We start from the raw sequence: 19726 nt of genomic DNA, 5'->3' as shown, positions 1-19726 counted from the left end.
TACTATATACTAAATACCATATTATTAACACGAACAAAAACTACACTTATAGATGTAATTTTTGTATTCAAAGAATACGAGTTATTGTGGCAATACACGTTTTTTTTTTTCACTTTTTTTTTCCTCAATCTTACCGACGGCTAATTTTAATATTACGTGCGAATGCGAGAGATATGTGTACAATATTAATACGTAAGTGGATTTATATTTTGTTATTATAAAATATGCATTTGTTTGTACAATACTTATATTATATGTATGTGTGACTTTAAACATATATAAACATATTATGTATGTATATAATATATATACACATATTATATATATATACACACATAAATATAAGAATTTAAACATCTACACGCCCATTTCTTTCGTTGAAAACCATGAAAAATTTGATATTCCTACCCCGCTATTATTTTTAAATAGCTATCGACAATATATATATATATATTACAGTACGCGAATATTTGTATTACATACCGAATCAAAAGAATTCACCGATAATCGATATACGTTGGAGAAACGGTTGAGACTGGCACGACAATAGTTGGTAGTCAAATCGCATTGAGTCATTGATAGGATACATATTACTGTTTCTAATATTCTCCAACATTACATCCGGCTCGACTTTGTTTCTCTTTGAGAATTTGGGCTTATCGTAAGAAGTTTGCGTATTGTTTTCCTCTTCCGCCATCGATGGATACTCTCCATTTACGCCGGCGGGTGCTTCGAAAATGTCTATCGTATCGCTGTCGTCAGCTCTGTATATGGTGTTTGGCGGAGCGACGACTTCGATTTTGGGCAATTCAGATCTGGATATATTTTGGCTATAATTTTTCGCCTCGGGTAAGACCTCGTTGTCCGCTTCCTCAGCTTCGATTTCTTCAGTCTTTATCGAAGGCGGCTCTTCCGGGTCAAGTTTGATCTGCGAGAGCTTGATCACTTCGACGGGATCGTTTTCGGCATCCCGCGATCCTTTCTCGGGCTCTATTCTCCCCTCATTATTGGCCACGACGAACTTCTTCAGCATCGATTTCTTGCTAGGAAAAATACCCTCGATCTTTTTGCAGCAGTGAAGAGATCCGGGATCGATCGGATGCGCCTCCGTGTTGAAGACGTAGCCACCGGCGTCAATTACGCATTGACCAGATTTGGTCTTGATGACGGTACCTCGTTGTCCGTCATTGTGGATGAAATTATCAGGGTCGAAAAGCAGGTAAAGATACTTTGTCGTCTCGGCAAGAAAGAACGACTCCATTCTGTCCGCCTTTCTGTGATCCCTGACGTCGTTTATGGTGGCGTATCCGCAGCTCGTTTTAGCGCTGTGCTGTAAACTCCTGAGAATATCCACCCCGACCTCGATTAAGTACGGATCTTTCGTCGCCCTGTAGAGGTACATCACGGACTCGATCAGCTCCGGCCTCAGAGGATAGCCCTCGCGATTTGCCCCAGCGTCGGCCTGCGGTATGTTGTAAAACTCTGGCGTGAATCCAAACTGCTTCCACACCTGATGGTAGTTGTGGAGAGATTTCATGGCGCTGCTTATGTCGCCAAAGAAGCTCAAAACGCCGGGCCAGTAGGCCTCTAGGGATTGAAAAACAGGCAGAGTGACCTGGCCCTTTGACATTGAGACCCATAAGTGCCAGTCCTCCTTTTTCATGTACTTCTCAATCGCCGCTTTGTGGTCGTTGAACATTGCGACGAGTAACGGATCCTGAAAGAGCAGCGCGCCTTTCGCCAAATACTCAAAGTATGAGTCGATTCCAGCCCCAATTCCCGAGTCCTGAGCCGTCCAATGCCCCGTCAACACGTCTATGTGGTTTCCGAGGAGCCCGATCTTTGATCTGCAAAGAAAAGAGAGTTTTCCTTGAAACAATCTTGAAACGATTTAAACTATAGCATTTGGGATGCGGTGAGAGACTTATGGGTTTACACGTATATTGGACTGAAATTCATTTTTCCGTTGCTTAACTTCCCATAACAAATAAATAACCCATGAATTAAAAAAATACAGACCTGTGATGATGCAGGGCCTTCATAGCGTTGAGGGCGACCTCCTCGTAAAGAGGATTCCCAGTCAGTCTCGATAGCGTTCCAAACTCAAGGATGAAGGTGCCGATACCGGCGGTGCAGGTGATGCTAGTTTCTCCGTCGGGAACACCGTGCTTCAGGTTTACAGTGCCATATGGCATTCCAGTTGGGGTATCAAAGGCAGGAATAATACGCTTCGCCACGTCTTCGGCAAGACGAAGCAGCGGACCCTTGCACGGCCATTCGTCGTCGAGGTCGAGTCCAGCCTTGTGAGAGAGAAGGTGAGCGCTGAGAAGACCGCCGACGACCCTGATGTTCGTCTCGAATACGGAGACGTTTATGTTCTCCTCGAAGTCCGAGCGAGAGCTCAAAATATCTACGACCCTCTTGAACTCCGTGTAGTTTCCCATAACGACCAGCGTGTCGAGCGCGTCTATCAGCGTCAGTGAGTAGCTGCCCCACGTGTCGAATCCGTCGCAGCTAAGCGAGCGAAGCTCGTCGTAAGGATAAGCGTACGTCAAGTAGCTCGAGTACGCGTGATTAAACATGGTCCGCACCTCCTCGCGGAGTGTCAGAAGGTCCGCTCGGGCATAGTTCCTCACTGCTTGACCCGTCCCAATGATAAATAAAGGGATGATCAGCAGCTGCGATGCGATGCGATGCATTTTCCATATGTTTCTAACCTCACAGTTTCCTCTTGTTGGAGGTTAGTTTTCAATCTTTTTCACCGTCTTAAATCGGTAATAATGAAACAGTTTTCTGGGTGAAAGACGGACCGTACTTCTCTTATCGTGCATTGTTTAGACCGCACACAGAGATGGATTTTTTCCCAGTTATTATCGCATTTTCGGTACGATCAGCTGCATTCTGACAGTCGCCTCACTGACAGACACCGCAGCACAGTTTTCATCTAGCAGACAGAAATAGCAGACGACATTTCGCCAGGCGGACCGAAACTTGGCGATTAGTTCTGGTTCTTGCCGATAAGTAGCAGCACTAATCGGGCATTTAAAATTCTCCCGAAAACGCTTTGGCAATTTTCGAATTTCTGCCACGCTGTTATTCGCGTTTTTCACGAGACATGTGAACGAGATTTAAGATTTAGGAAACTTTGTACCTGTTGAATGCACTAAACGAGCTGTATAAGGTAAATTTCAAGCAAAATATTATTTAAATTCAATCCGCGAAATAAAGATGCGTCTGAAAACAGACTACCTTACATTCGCATTTGCATATTTGTAGGTTTTTCGAAATGAGCGCGGTGCGTAATTCAATTTATTGCAAAGAATTCACTCTCTTCTAAAAGTGAATTCTTTTTAAAACATTCTTACAAAAAAACTTCGTAAAAATTTGATCACAAATTAAACTCATCGTTAGTAACGTTCTAATTAATTTTCGTACAATTTATTCGGGTATATTTTACTTTGACATAATTCTGCTCATCTCTTTGCAGATCAGCTGAGGAGTGGCTGAATAAAAAGTTTGACAACCAACCTTCAAAATAATTTATTAAAAATGTTGAGTACTTGATATTTTTTTGGAATCGTCAGTAATATATGGCATAATATTATGTAGTAACTATGCGTATAGTGTGAGCATGTGTGTTGGCTAGTGGCTGTTACGCGTATGAACATATACGTCTAATGATAATAATTGATTATTATCGGTCTTGTTATCATTACAGTTATAAGATCATTGCGGTTACTATTATTGTTATTATTATCATTATCATTATTATTCATTTCAAATACACATTATCATTTTACAATCGTCGCCGCGTATAGTGACTGTTACGCGCTATAATAACAATTACTATTATCATTAAACTAAAGTAATCATTCAATCATAGTTGCAAATATTATTGGCGTGTGTGCGCTTCTGTATAATATATTATATAATTATAGTAACTTCTACATTATCATAGGTGTACGTCTGTCTGTCTGTCTGTCGCTATAAGTTTTTTTTTTTTTTTTTTTTTTTATTGTCAGTATCTCCTGACCTCTCACATCGCGGGCCGCGATCCAGGTAAAGATTTTCATTATTCATCACGATGTGCTCCGTGCGCGAAAATTTTCTATGAAAGCAATATCTCAAGTGTCTACTTTTGCCATGGAAGTTAAAGGAAATACGCGAAAGGAGCCCGGCTGTTACGACAGTATTGGTCGACGAATATTTAATTGAAGGGATGCTGCTTTTTTATTTGCAAATAATAATAATAATTACTACACCTACTATTTCAGTGATCGAAGGACTAAATGATTGATTGCTATATTTGTTAAGAACTATTATAATGATCAGCATGTATATATTTTATATATATATATATAACTATATAAGTAACTTTTTTTAAACTCGCACATACCGTTTAATATAGAATTGATTTTAAAACTTATCATGTATTATATGTCACCTTATTGATTTACAATATTCAACAATTCTGACCGCCTCTGACTCGTACAATTGTACATGGAAAACGTGTAATAATCACCTAATAAAAGACTATTCATATGACCTCGTGATCCATATCTTTAAAAATTCAATTTCTCTCCTAGTTTTTTTCTTTTTTTTTTCTTTTTTCACTTCTTACCTTTTTTTCTAGCATCAAAACCTTAACGCGTCGATAGATATGGTTTATATATATATGTGTGTGTATATATATACATATATATATATATTATATATATATATATTAGGGTGGGCCAAAAAAATCTACTATTTTCTTTTTTTCACTTTATACTCCGAAAACTTGGTTGGTAAAGACCTCAAAAACATTCTCTCCAAGTATGAGCTCTTAATTTTAATAGGAAGGTCTTCCGCCTCGCAGTTTTCTATTTTTTTCTTATGGTGAGGAAGAAAAATACATATCTAATACAATTTTTTTGTATACCTCACTGTTCAGAAGTTATTGAAGGTTAAAGTTTGATCATTTTGAAAATTTGTACAAATTTTCCCGAAACTTATGAATTAAATTGGAATTGTTTGAATTATCAACAAAAAACTGTTGAAAATAGTGTGCATTGAAGTCTGACGGTGAATATCTTCTGAACGGTTAATTTAATCGACTAATCATAAGAGACCATAATTGTAGAGCAGTAAATTTCCGACACAACCATGAGTTGCGCGTATTATAATGACTTTTTGTTGAAGAGTTATAAAATTCATAAAGAAAAAAAGACACGTACCTTAAAATGATCAAACTTTAACCTTCAATAACTTCTGAACAGTGAGGTATACAAAAAAATTGTATCAGATATGTATTTTTCTTCCTCACCATAAGAAAAAAAATAGAAAACTGCGAGGCGGAGGACCTTCCTATTAATATTGAGAGCTCATACTTGGAGAGAATGTTTCTGAGGTCTCTACCAACCAAGTTTTCGGAGTATTAAGTGAAAAAAAAAAATAGTCGATTTTTTTGGCCCACCCTGATATATATACATCATACATTTTATTACTTATATGATCGTTACATTCGCTAGTTTTCTACGTATATCAACATATTGTTGAGTTATATCATTTTTCGCTATGTTTGAAGTTCTCACAAATGAATTTAATTACATATTTACAGTCAAGATAATTAACCGCACTTAACGTTCCACATACTTGTTATGTGTGAAGAGTCGATAACTAAAATTCAGAACGCTAGTGTCTTAGCGTAAATATCCGAAATATTTATTTAATAATATAATGCTTGTCGCAATCCTTTACCTCTCTTCCTTGCTCCTTCATTTTTTTATTTTTATTTTTTTTTTTTGCAAATTTTTTTTATCAGTACAATTTTATACGAAGTTAGTTGAAAAAACTTACGCTGAGATTGGCAGTATATCGGAAAGCATCGATAAAATTTTGTCTCGATTTGCGTATCATACATATTACACGTATATTCACATCCTGAACAACAATGATTAATGCGGTTCGTCTTTACAGTGAATTTTTTTGTATTTTATTTTATTTAATTTTTTTTTCTCAAATTCCTCTAAAAGTCAATTCGCTAACACGTTTTTCGAAGAATAATTATATTAATTCAATCTATAACCCGTACGGTATATAATAAGACGCGGGTGAATTTTTCTATTTTCATTAGATTATTATAATCATCATAAATTTTCACAAAATTTCATCGAGTAGCGCACTGCGCGAATTGTGCATAATTTATTATTACGATTTTTTACAGCTCATCTACTTTTTTCAACGATATATTTGATATAATATTGCTGCGTTATGTACCTACATGGAATCAGGTGGAACACATATTAAATATATCTATGCGTAATACAACGTGTCAGTCGTTGAAAAAGGAAAGAAATATATACATATAAGTAGAAAATCCTGTTTTCGTCACACGGCGAATTATACCACAGGCATCGAATACGATAATTGCGTAAGAATTATCATATCAGAAAACGAATAAGGGAATATGGGACAACGATGGGATGTAACTTCGTATATTTTCATTTATTGTTATAAAAAAATATCTATTACGTATTGTCTCATATTCTCTTCTATGTATAACGACCGACTCACCGTTAATAAAATGCGTCGTTGCGCGCGTAGGTAATTTTTATATAAATGAAAAATTGAATACAGTTATTTGTATCTGGGATTTTGTTTTCTCTTAGCTTCGTAGACGAATCATTGAATTTAGGAGCTAAGAAAGCAACTAAGAAGTTTAAAAAATTAATACCATCTATTGATATAAAATGCGACGTGAAAATTTCTATCTGGGATTGCCAATTGACGAAAAATGAGAAATTAAATCCAGAAATTACGACAGTCTTGAAAATAATTCGCGACGTAATGATATCTGCTATTACAGTACGGGTTTAAAAATCTCGTCAACAATCTTATAAATTTAATCACGCTACACACAATTCGAATAGAAACCTCACTCGGGTATATTAACGATTGTCTTCCTTTTATATAAAAAACACGGGATAACTACGACGTATAATTGTGATAATAATTGTCGTAATATAATTTATGATAATGTTTCTTCTATCTTTCAAATCATTATTATTTATTACTATTGTTATTGTGTACGCAATGTGTGACCGATGTCGAATAATGGCGGTGTGCTTCCGGCTAGCTGTTCGAAATGCTTTAATCTTCAACGAACCGTTCTTCAAATTTATGTAAATTATCATACGTATATTATTGTAATATCTTTACTATCTTATCATGTAGTAGTTATTACGCAGCTCTCAACAACTTTCCTTCCACATGCAAAACCTTTACACAGCAGTTTATTTGCGGTATTTTATTTATTTTTTTTATATAACAAATAAAAAAAAAAAAAAATCACCGTTTAATGATGAATTTTTGCCACGAATCGATGGCAAAAAAATTTTCTATTAATTACGCTGAGAGTGAAGATTCAGTATTGCAGTTTTTGATAAATTTTTCTTCCCATTATTCACTGTCGAATGGTATTACATGCAACTATTTTCAATCGAGCAAGATCATTGCAAGTGAAAGCGCGTGAATAATAATAACGTATTGTTATTATCGTTACAAATTTTAGATTAAATGAAATATTTACAGGTATCTGTATAGAATGAGTAATAGGTATACGTATAGATACATGAACAGGATGTAATTATAAGATGAGTTAAGGAGACGCGGTTGCAGCACCGGCATGTGCATCTAATATCATTCTCACGCCATACATTTTCACACCTCGGCGTCAACAACGTAAATCGAAGCTCTGCTCCGAGGGAAAACAGTATTATATATCACATAATTTCAGGCTACTTACACTACTATATAGGTAATTATTTATATGTATATATCTATACCGATTTCCTTCGATATTTCACCTAATAATCTGCATCGTTATATTCATTATATAATTGCATCAAATTTTTGGTTTTTTTTTTGTCGTTTTTTTTTTTCTTCTTTCTAGAACGATACGTATGCATGGATATTGTATACAATATACATATACATATATGCTATTCCGTGGGTGTGCTTTTTTTTTTTTTTTTATTCATATGTATATACACATAGTATCGCGACTTGGTCATATAGTGTATTACCTATAAATTAATTCAATAATCGCTTCATATATATATATATCGATCAGCAATCGTTGCTATTCATCCCACTGGTTTACTTATACAGATTTATATTTATACACGTGTATAAATATTTTATATGTACCTATATCGGAAACAACGTTTCTATAATTATAATGTACAATGAAATTTACAGTTTTATAACGAGATCCCCCAGTGCTAGATTCTTCCCTTTATTACACGTTGCATTCTTATTTATTAATTCAATCACCGTGAAGTTGATCCTTTCCGTATATGATTATTGTATATATGCCGAAAAATCGCGATGTTCAGAATAACCGAAACGAAGAAACTTAGTGAAAGAGAAAATGCGGAAAAATAATTAAAAAAAAAAAAAAAATGCCTCTAGATCGATCGCGGATTTGTATTATTTTCTCCTTCTTCGATATTCTTCGATCTTGTCTTTCTCTCGGGCAAAATAAAAAAAAATCTACCTCGATTTGATCAGGATTGCGAAATTCTTCGCTATAATATTACGTGTATTTCCTATTGAAACTTCACGTCATACACTAATTAATCGTAAAAAATACAGAAGGTTAAAATACCGCGTGGCCAAGATTAATTGCCTTGCATGCAGATGTAATTAAGTGGAACGAACTAACAATTTTTCATCCTATTACATCTGCTGTTCATTTTTCCGAATAAAAATCTCCACCAATTTTTAAATTTCCATCCTATCCGATTTTCGTTTATTCGTATCTGTATGTGTGTGTGCGTGTGTGTGTGTGTGTGAATGTGTGTGTGTGTGTGTGTACATAGTACGCTACAAGTACGCTTAAGATAATAGTTCGTTGAATAAACGCAGTTCTGTACGCTGTCGGTGAGGGGTTCGCATTGGAACCGGCGCGAGAATGATCAACGAATGATCATAATGACATTTGTCATCGTGATCGTCATTAATCCGAAGGAACAAATAACTGCATCGGTATACAGAATGATTTCCTAACGACCGCACGGTCCGTCGTGTGCTAAAATTCAATGCGCAGGCGCTACATTTAGCAAGCCAGAGTTTGCCAGGGTGACCAACCGCGACATAAACGTAACCCTAAAAATGTCGACACCTGTTCATGTTGAGCACAACTGCATGCCGGTGAAAATAGTAAGAATTTTGAGGTTAGATTTACGACGGTTGGTCATCCTGGCAAACAATAGCTCCCGGATTGTAGCGCATGCGCGTTAAATTTTAGGAGACGACGGACGATGCAGCCGTTAGAAATTCGCTCTGTACAATGGTACAGAGTTGTTAAAAACTCCGACCGAATGGTCATCGAGCGAATGATGTCCCGCAGTTTGGTCCCAAGGATGACGAATTTCGCGCAAAATCCGGGGCGAACCTTGCTATAATCAATAGTAACGATACCGCACGCGGTCGTCAGACGGTCGTTACACGGTCAACCTCAACGTAGCGTACGGAACTGTCGCTTTGTCAGCAAATCACTTCCTTCCCGTCGATTATCGCCGTTTCCGATGATATGCTCTTAAGCCGATGCTGGGATATCGAGCGGTTCCTCTTCTGACGACATATCCGCCACGTCACGAACACCAGAACACCGATTATCGAGACCAACGACAAGAGGCCCAGACCAAGGTGCAACGGCGGCAGACGCAGTAGCATCGAACAGTGCGTCAAGGCTTCGTCGTAGCCTGACGGACAGTGCGACACGCCGTCGCACCAAAGCGACGCGTTTATGCAGGCATCCAATTCCGGACACCTTTGTTCGCAGTCCCGAGGCCTCTGAAGACCGGCCGCAGGTGTCGTCACGCTCGGTCTGAGGGGGGAAAAAACGATGATGCCGCATACTCGATTTGGGCGTAGGCTCGCAAGGAACATCAGTTTGGTGACCAATTCCGATTTCGTCGCACTACTCGTGTATGTTGCGGAACATTGAAAACTAAGAAAACTAAGGAACTCGCATTTTGTTTATTTTATTTATTTTTTTTTTTTTCTATGGCCGAAAAAACGGAATAATCCTTTGTTTCACGGTGCTACGTTGTAACGTCATTTATGGATAGAATTCATTTTCTATTCACAAATGCACTTGCGAACAGAGGGTCTGCCACATTTGTTCCGCCATTTTGGAAACGAATATTTCCAGCTTCGGATTCGTAATCACTGACCACGAAAACCACCGGGAAATTAATAAAAATGAATTACCTCTTTTCAAAAATACGTGCAACAAGAGTTGCGAAACTCCCTAGGAAACAAGCGAAACATGAATAATAGTTTTTCGAAAATATATGAAGCGAAAGGTTCCGGCATATATCCAAAACCGGTTTTTTGAGTACGCAAATAACGGTTCGGTAGCTGAAGCTTGTTCTGAGACAGAAATATATGGAAATTCATTTTCCAGACGTGTTTCGGGATAGAAACAAAACAGTTAAACATGCCGGATGTATTTTTAAATATGGTAAAGGATTGAAATGGATTTAAAACGGAAGGAGATAATTTTTCAACATCTGCAATCCAGCAAAGATTAAGAAAAAAAAAAACATCCAAAGCATAGCGTTCACCTTCCATCCCCTGAGCTTGGACCTGACAAATGAAAAAAAGCCATTCTCACCTTCTGGACAATTCGAGCCAAGTGACGGTGTAGGAGTCTATTTCATCCCCGATAAACTCTACGGCGATGCTTCTGGCCGGATCCGATCCTGGCGCAAGGATCATGGCGTTGCTACCGACGGCCCAGCCGTCGCTGAAGACCTCGACAACGTGATGCCGAAAGTCCGGCGGAGGCTTAGGGCAAACAGCAACGTGAATTTCGCCACCGGTGTGAACGACGACTCTGTTTCTGGTTGCGCAGTTGGTCTCGTTTGTCACAATAGTCCCGGGCATTTTTACATAGAGGTACCGATCAGGACCAGGATCAATCAGCCACGGATGGTTAACGCAGTTTTTCTGCAAGGGTCGAAAGACGGTCGGCGTTCGAGTTACGGAAGTGCGGTTACACGTTGTGAAATGGTTATGTTTATGCGGTGAAACGGTTATTGTAAAATTTATATAATTGACGCAGCTCACCTCCTCGTCTTCGTTCAGTGGTGACCAGAACTTAATTTCCCCGCTTGGTCCTTTGACCCGCTGATTTCTCAGGCACGGGACAGCCTTGACGAAATCCCAAACCCCCTCGAAGTGAAGATTGTTGTAATCGTCGAGGGCGTCCATGCTGCGCACGGTAAAATGGACCTCCACGACGCTCGACGTCGATTCGATGTTTATTGGTAGAGAACGGTTCGAACAAAGACAGTCGCGTTGAATGGGAGGGGCGCTCGCCCAGTTGAAGTCGTAAACCTGACAAAGAAACAGGGAACGTCCTTTCACTCGATATTCGGATGCAAAACGAGTCGAATCCATTGCAAGGCTTCGTTTCGTTTCACTGACCCGTGTGTAAACTACTCGAGTGCTAATTCTGATGTTAGTAGTAATGATGGTTACAGCGGAAACAGTAGGATTAGTGAGAATAGTAGGTCAAGTGAAAGTAATGGTAACAGTGGGAATAGTAGGAATGGTAAGAGTAGTGGGTATAGTGTGAATAGTAGGGATAGTAGGAATGGTGGGACTAGTTCAAATAGTGAGATTAGTAAGAATAGATTGTAGTGATCAGAGTGAGAATAAGCTGAAAACAGTGGAATTGGTGGAAACGATAAGGAGCAAAGTAGGAATAATAAGAATATTGGGAATAGTCGGAATAGTGAAAATAGTGGCAACGATGGGGATAGTGGGCATATTGGAAATAGTAGGAACAGTGGAAATACTCGGGAAAATCGTAATAGTGGGCATAGTGGAAATGTTAGGGTAGTAAGGGTAGTGGGATTAGTGGGAATAGCAAGGATAGTGAAAATAGTGGGAATAGTTGGAACAAACTGAAATACTGGAAATAGCAAGAATAGTGGAAATACCAAGAATAACGGGTATATTTGGAATAGTGTGAATAGTCAGAGTACACTGATATTTGTAAGAATATTTCATGGAATTTTAATAAAACGAATTTCAATGTATTTCATCGGTGACTAAAACTCTTTTTTTTATTTCGCCGGACACAGTCCCAACTATTTTACGAGTAGATAATTCCCTCGCAAGTACTGCGAGGATCTGGAAGGCAAGCGAACCGGATAAACGATAATTAATTGCCCCAAAGTTGAACCCACTGATCCAAATGTTACCGTACAACTCAAAGAGCTATTTCTCCGCCCCGAATTCAACCCTCTGAGATCCGAGCGTCGGATGCTCGGCTAAACGACCCGACGAACCGAAACGCGAACGGAGAAGCCTTCTTACCTTGGATAAATTATACACCCAAGGTGCGAGCACATCTGTCACTGTCGATTTAACGACGAATAATATTTTTTTATGTTATATTCCCATTGCTCGTATCCCCCGTACAGGTTTGTTGCGAAATTCACAGTACAGATGATCGACGATTTTTTACGTGGGTTTTGTTTGTTGTCTGTTTTTATTTTATTTTTTTTTTATCCTCAATCTTCTGCGAAACAAGAACAGTCGTTTCTTCGCACTTAAGTTGTAACAATTAACGCACACTTTTCTCCTCGCTGTATTTTTGAGCAATTTTCTTAGATTTTAAAACGATCGAGAACCCGTTATATTACAAATAATTAATCGATCGAAAGAAATCGTACTCGACGGAAGACATAAGTTTTAATCCGATCAATTGAATAAATTATCTAAGGACTGTTTATGGTCGAGTAGAATTATTTAATCGGATCGGAAAATAATCTTTTTTTTTTTTTGTTTTTCATCGGGTGCAGTAGAATTAGGTAGTCAAAATTGTCGGAAAAGAGTAAAAATTCGACCTAATTCTGCCGATCAAAACGTAAGTTCCTTTTCTCGTGAGATGATAATACAAAAGAACGAAAATAAAAAGTAATCCTGAACACAATTCGACGTAAGAGGATTTCTCGTCGCAGTTTCAGAGGAATGACAAAAACCCAGAAACAATCATAAGCTGATTTATAATACTGCAAGAATACTCGCTAATATACATATACCTGTCAATATTTATGGGAAAAAGTGGTTAAATGTAGAAAATAAAGAAAGAAATTGAACGATTCGTCGACGTCTTTACGTCACGATACAAACTTATCCAGACTCTTATACTCAATAAAATTCTTTCTAATTCCCTCTGTAATAAATTTGAACATATAAAATTCCCTGTACGGGTATAATAATAACCGAGCCACGCAGAGTTTCTTCCTAACTGATAATCGGATTACCGTTAAGGGTCTCTGAGTTTCGGGTTTTGTCGACCGAAAAGAGCGCATGAGAAGCGCGCTCTACGTGGTATGTACCTACATATGTAATATACAACATATATACGTGAGTGAATAAAATATGTAATCGGTTGGGGAAGGGGGGGGGGGGGGGGGTGAAGTGAAACGGAGCACGTATACTCGTATACACACACACTGATACACCGAGGAAAATACAGGTTATAGATTACGCAGAGGGAGGAAAGTACCTTGAGGGAAAAGCTGTTGGATCCCACGCAGAGCAGCCGATTAAAGTCCGTGCTTGAAACGCTGCGGCACGATCGGTTACCGTTCACCAGTTTGTTAAACCTCAGTTTCACCACCTCGTCATGTTCGCCCTCGAAACGGTAGACGCAACTGCAACATCGAGACGGATGAAAAGTGTTTTTCCGACTCCGTATAATCCCCCGGTTTTAGCATCGGGATCAGAGTGCCTAAATTCCTGATGTGACAAGGGATCAAGGGGAGTAAAAAGGTGATGCATATATGTATATAATAGCGCAAGTTTAAGCGAAACTTGAATTATACACTTTGCACAACTTCCTTCAACTATACATTGTACACGAATGTATGTATATTGTGTAGGTAAACATACAATGGTATAAATATATGCGTACGCACGCAACTAATGCAGACCGAAACTCTTCCCTCCAAATATATATCGTGAAACGAAATTTATCCACAAGTGTAAGTGTATACATTGTATAATTATAATACGCAAAAAATGGGGACGAGGATTCGGTAGACGTACAATTTTTCACATTTTCTTTCACTTTTCTCGTAGGCGAACCTTTCGCAGCCTCCTTATTCAAATCTTATTCCGACTGCAGGGAAGTAAACGAAATAAATTTTTTTTTCTCCCAAGAATTCTTTCCGTATACGGTGCAACATTTTTTTTCTTTCGCATTTCTTTTTTTCTAGGTATAAAAAAAAAAGTACCTCCAAAAAGCATCGATATGTATGAATATTTCTCCCACAATGTGCACGGAAACGAAAAGAATTCAACTCGACAAAAAAAAAAAAAAAAAAATGGGGGAAAATAAAAGTAAAAAGAAAACTATATCAGAACCCACCTTAAATTCTTCGATCCTCCTCTGCCGTACAGAAATATGTCACGTGGTGCCTGAAATTTTTTGTCGGCATATTGATCGCGATTACGGCTGTAAAACACCCTCGAACAAGGTCCCTTTCCGTAGGTATCTCCGTCCTGATGCAGATCGACGAACTCGTACAAGGCGCGAAAATTCACTGGCCTGAAAAGCAAGCCTTGATTTAACGTTGCTCACGGGTATCTGGATGTTTGGGATTACGAATCGCGTAAAAGGCACGATCGTGTCGGTTCCCGATTTTCCAACATAAAAAAATAAAAAAAGGACTTGCCTGAGAGCCGTCGACTCGATCATCCGCATTTCTATGGTCAGCGTGCTTCCGGAGGAGATAAAACTCTCACCGAGTGAACAGGGTCGACTTGTGTTTTGGAAAATAGCGTGGTCGCAAGTCCGCGGCACTCTGTCTTTGCAGTATCGAGCCAAGAGCGAGGTGTTTCCAGCTGGACGAGCGGCAACTGCTTGAATGGGATCACCGGTCCTCTCGAAGCTGCGTTGACGTTCTTTTTCGCTGTGTGAACAGTAGAAAAATACACTCTCGACTTTGAAGAGGGTAAAAGAACAAAAGGAAAAAAAAAGAAGACAGGGGACAAAAAATTTTGGTAACGGAACAGAAGAGAAGAGAACACACAGCTGGGTTATTGACTGCATTTTACTACGCTGACCGTGTGTAGAGGGGGTGAGGTGCGCCGAAAAGCGATTCTAAAACTGTCACATTTATACTCTATCGAATCACTAGCATTGTTATTTTAGGCAAATAAATCATTAGCAGTGGATGCGAGTGAAGTAAGCGGTGAATATGGCTAGCTGATTATAAGTGTAGGTAGGCATAATATTTAATGTTTGTTATTATATGGAAGGAACTCAACTGGTTTCTGCTGCTTAGACTAGAGGAAAACAGAGAAAAAGAAAAGACAAAGATTAGTCTCGGAGTGAAAGTAATCGTCTCCCTTGGCTATTCATTCTACGCATTTTTTAGAGACACATATTTTGGTACAAACAAAGAAGCGCTGATACGAAAACTACCCGCAATTTTAGGATTCGAATTTCTTCGACGCATCGCTCTTAGGCGTGACCTGCACGATGCAACGCTCGCTGAATAATAAACCGCGTGCTTCCCCCACTCTCATCACTCTGCGGACTCGCAGAGGAAACGAGAAGCGACTCGGAGTGGGGAAAACGCGTCGCTCATTCGTCGCTGAGCGTTGCATCGTGCAGGTCACGCTGTAGTGCGAACAAAATAATCAGAATCCGTCTAGGAATTCATGAATTGAAACGAAAATAAAATTGGAAAAAATTTCAGTTTCTTTTCAGAACACTAAACTTTGAGTCAACATGTTAATTGAAAGATTATAAATAATAAAACCGATATGGCACGTGACGATCAAGAGCGTAGTGGGATTTTGTGAAAGGCAATTGAAGAGTAAAAAATGTTGCATTTTCCACATCTTTGAGTAAAATTTAAAACTCTTGACAATTGCTTTCTACATTAACAAAGCTTTTATTTGTCCGGAAAATATTTGAACATCTGCGCACTAATTCTGGCGTTCCTACGAATCAGAATATTAATGCCGTTGGTTGGCTGAAAATTCATACTATCCATTGATTTTATTACCATATTCATCGACAAATTATATTCGTAAGCTGCGAAATCTCTTCATAAATACGAAAATACTGAAATCATAAAGAACAGCTGTAAATCACTTCACTAAATTCGTTAGATTTCACTCTACTGTAGATAATTTTATTCATAAAACTATTTCTACAAATTCACTGAGACACTTCCTTTCCAATCATGCTAATCGATATCAATTATAACCATCAAATGGCAACGTCCGATTGACTACTGCACAAAAAAAAAGAAAAAAAAAAGAACCTTTCGTTAACTTACAGAAAATAATCGTCTGATTAGAACGAGCTATCGTAATTTGAAATCGAATTAACGATTTCGGAACGATTTCAAACGAAGCTTTCGTATGCAAACAACAATTCGATTATTTTTTAATTTCGTAGTTTTAAAGTCAACTTCGCAATTTACGAATACAACAAGTTTCAAAGTTCTCCGCCAATCAACATCACACTCGACGAACGGATACCGGGAATTGTTTCAACGCTGAAAACTCACCACAATATGTCGTTGCACTCCGTCATGGGTCGCATCTGTCCGTCCCAAATCATAAGGGTGGTAGCGCACTCCTCTTCCGACACCGTTGGGTTGATCGTACTGCCGACGTGAAATTTGAGCACCGAAAGCCATACCCTGAACTGCGGCTCTGGGATCCGGGGCGCCGGCTTTCTCCAGACGGTCCCAGGACGCTGTTCGGGAAACTTTGGCAGCGGTCTCGGAGGCGTTGGACTCGGCTGAGCCGGTCCCATTCCCTGGAGATGGTAGAGGCAGGTGCTGTTCCGAGGAAGCGTGTGTCTCGGGGATGCCAAAAGACCACCGCCGTTACCTTGGAGCCAAAATTCGCACCTCTTGTTCCTCGAGTAAGTCGGTGAATTGATGTCGACGAACTTCACCTGCGTGAGAAATAAAAGAGGGGGGTGGTGGGGGGGGTTTGAAGTTCCGAAATTTAAAAGTGCGGAACTTTGACTTGTCGGGTTTCAAACCATCCGAAACTTTGATTTTTCGTCAAAGTTTTGATATCTTTACCCGCTTCAAGTTTTACCATCAAAAAATTAAAATTCAAAATTTCAACTTCGCTCCAAAAGAGGAAATAATTGATGCATAAAAATAGCTAGCCAAGATGCGGTTCTTCTTCACTTTCCTATCCACTCGATTCTTAGATTTCGGAGCCCGCAGGGCATCGCAAACACATCGGGCCGAGTGTGAATTCCGATACTATGCAAGATTTGTTTAAAATTGGTTTTCACTCATCGACTTCCTATAGCTTGGGCTCCTTTGAACGACGGGAAGAGTTCAACTCCCCTCTCGGAAATCGAGCACATAGTTCAAATACCGAAAATCGCTGTGCTACATCGCACCAGGGGCTAATTCAATCGATTTTATCTCTCGCCAGGTTTGCGGAGAGAAGGGTAGGAAAATAATAATAACAATGATAATAACAGCGGAAAAAAAAACAAGAACGAAATTATTACACCGGGTGGTGAAAATATCCCGAATTTTAATTCAGATTTTTGTTCTTCACAAGAGTTGTTTGATTAAAATTTTATTCACCCCAGAGGCTCCGGTATATTCTCGATATTCGTTCGAACTTTTGATGGAAAGGGATTACACTTTTCAGTTTTTCGTTTGACTGAAAGAAAAAAAAAAAACAAAAAAAAAAACAACAGAACACAACACTCGGTTTTTGTTAGACAATAGAACTTTTCACGCGACTATTAACGTAACGTATACTAGACTTTCCGGTAACAACTATAAAACTAATTTTCATTTTCTACCTAGAACAATATTTTTCGATTGTGTTAAATAATGAAAATAGTTGAGGACTGAGCGGTAATCGGAACTGAAAATTTCTCTCGGTATACGACTCAACGCCAATAAATATTCATCGCTAGGAGAGCTTCGTCAATGATGTACATGTATGAAACGGAGCGAGACTTATGTACCTGGACTTCGAGCTGAAACCCGTGGAGTGAGTGCACGGGCGTCGGGTGTAGGAAGGTACCAAAAGGCGAGGTGGTGAATTCGACGAGGAGTTCAGGCCCGCTGCTTATCGCCTCCGGTACCGGTTCTCCACCCCCGCAAAATTTCAGTATAACCGGATCCCGCGTTGTGTAGCCGTCATAGACGGTCACGTAATCCTGCAAAGTGTGCACGGAAAAAATATTAAAAAAACTCTATCGGACCTCGAAGTCGTGGAGGAAATATTTTTTTCCTACCACGTTTCGGCTTAGCTGTCTTCGTATATTATTATTATTATTTAGGTACATCGTACCTAACTTTCACTATAATATGATTCTTCTTGATGCAAAATAAAGAGATTTTGTATTCGTCAAAGAGCAAAATAAAAGTGCGATTACGTATTTCGTTATTTTATTGTTTATAAAAATATTTTCGAAAAATCATCGAGCTGATGTAAAGGTATAATGTCGGCACGTAGGTACACAGTTTTGTGGAAATTACGAAATATTTTCTGTCACACGTTAGCGCGAATCGTTAAAATGGGATGAGAAATAAAGATAGAGAAAGAGAGAAAGATAATTTAATTTAAAGAAGAACGGAAAGGAAAAAATGTAAAATAAAATTGCCCGCTGACTCGACGCGTGTCTAGAATATCTTTGACGTTATTCTCTCAGGCCCGACGCGAAATATATTCACATGGAAGATAACGTGATGATTTTATTTTATTTTTCATTTTTAATTTTTTATTTTTTTTCTTCCATTTTTTCTTCCTCCGAATTAGCATACACTTTTCAGAGTTGAATCCAATCGACACGCAGCATCTCATCTTGAGATCTACGCGCCCTCAGAACCGTTGAAAAGGAATTTTGAAACACGCTGTTATATTGACAGGAATTTTGTAAGCATACTATATTTCGTCCGAGTCGGCTAGAAAATTTAAAATTTTTAAGTAAAAATGAATATTTTCCACAACAACGTGTATAATGAATATTAAAATATTGTAATAGAACTGCAATTTTTTTTTTTTTTTTTTTTTTATAAAACTGTATTAATTCATTTAATTTTGTCTATTTTGAGACAGAACGACGGTTTTCTCGTGATGTTTCTTTTCAGAGGGACTGGATTTTTTCCTTCGCATAATTTTTCTCCCCACCGTTTCGGAGCCATTGTAGTTATCTCGCACCTGAACGACGTCGCAGTCCTGCCAAAGTCGTAATTCCCGAGGCGGAGGTTCGGCCTGAGTCGCAGGTCTGGCCCTGACAGCGACGAGCTGTCCTCTCGACTGCCGAACGGAAATGAGAGCGTGCTTTCCCGGCGGCACCTCGTGCTGACGGACCTGCGATGCACCAGAACCATTAAATCCTGTATACAATAATATACAGATATACGGGCAAAGTGGATTTTCAGAGGCCGAGGGTGTACCTACGGTGTAACAATATGGCGCTCAGGAACAAACGCCAACGGCATTCAAAGTACAAAGCTGTACCTACGATTTATCCCAGAGCTTGCGGGAGCGAGTCGAAACCTCCGGGCTATCCGGAAGCTAGATCGATAGTTTTAATATACCTCGAAACTTTATTCATCAGAGCCTGCGAACTTGGCACGAAAGGAACGATGGAAACTGGGGAGGGGAAAATAAAAGATTTCCTGCAAAACGATGATTGCTC

The 19726-nt window shown here is 38.9% G+C and overlaps 2 protein-coding genes across 3 annotated transcripts in view; both read right to left on the bottom strand.

The window, feature by feature from the left end:
* Positions 1-69: 69 nt before the first annotated feature.
* LOC124301989 (ER degradation-enhancing alpha-mannosidase-like protein 2) lies at positions 70-2953 on the bottom strand. Its single transcript, XM_046757718.1, has 2 exons — positions 2020-2953; positions 70-1847 (listed from the first exon to the last, which is right to left on the bottom strand). Exons 1-2 carry the CDS (start codon positions 2697-2699, stop codon positions 488-490), a joined length of 2040 nt encoding a protein of 679 aa, XP_046613674.1. The 5' UTR covers positions 2700-2953; the 3' UTR covers positions 70-487.
* Positions 2954-5767: 2814 nt separating this feature from the next.
* Positions 5768-19726, bottom strand: part of LOC124301800 (uncharacterized) — a 97028-nt gene continuing 83069 nt past the window's right edge. For both annotated transcript variants that reach the window (XM_046757229.1, XM_046757230.1), the window contains exons 7-16: positions 19243-19395; positions 18044-18238; positions 16599-16993; positions 15343-15360; positions 14748-14984; positions 14441-14620; positions 13577-13724; positions 11122-11391; positions 10667-11001; positions 5768-9874 (exon numbers count right to left, since the gene is read on the bottom strand). In XM_046757229.1, coding sequence (XP_046613185.1) covers positions 9532-9874; positions 10667-11001; positions 11122-11391; positions 13577-13724; positions 14441-14620; positions 14748-14984; positions 15343-15360; positions 16599-16993; positions 18044-18238; positions 19243-19395 — 2274 coding nt within the window. In that variant the 3' untranslated portion in view covers positions 5768-9531. The remainder of the gene's footprint in view (positions 9875-10666; positions 11002-11121; positions 11392-13576; positions 13725-14440; positions 14621-14747; positions 14985-15342; positions 15361-16598; positions 16994-18043; positions 18239-19242; positions 19396-19726) is intronic.

This window comes from Neodiprion virginianus, chromosome 4, assembly GCF_021901495.1.
Source record: "Neodiprion virginianus isolate iyNeoVirg1 chromosome 4, iyNeoVirg1.1, whole genome shotgun sequence".
NCBI lineage: Eukaryota > Metazoa > Arthropoda > Insecta > Hymenoptera > Diprionidae > Neodiprion > Neodiprion virginianus.
Note: the sequence above shows the minus strand (reverse complement) of the source record. Positions and strands in the feature narration are given on the sequence as shown.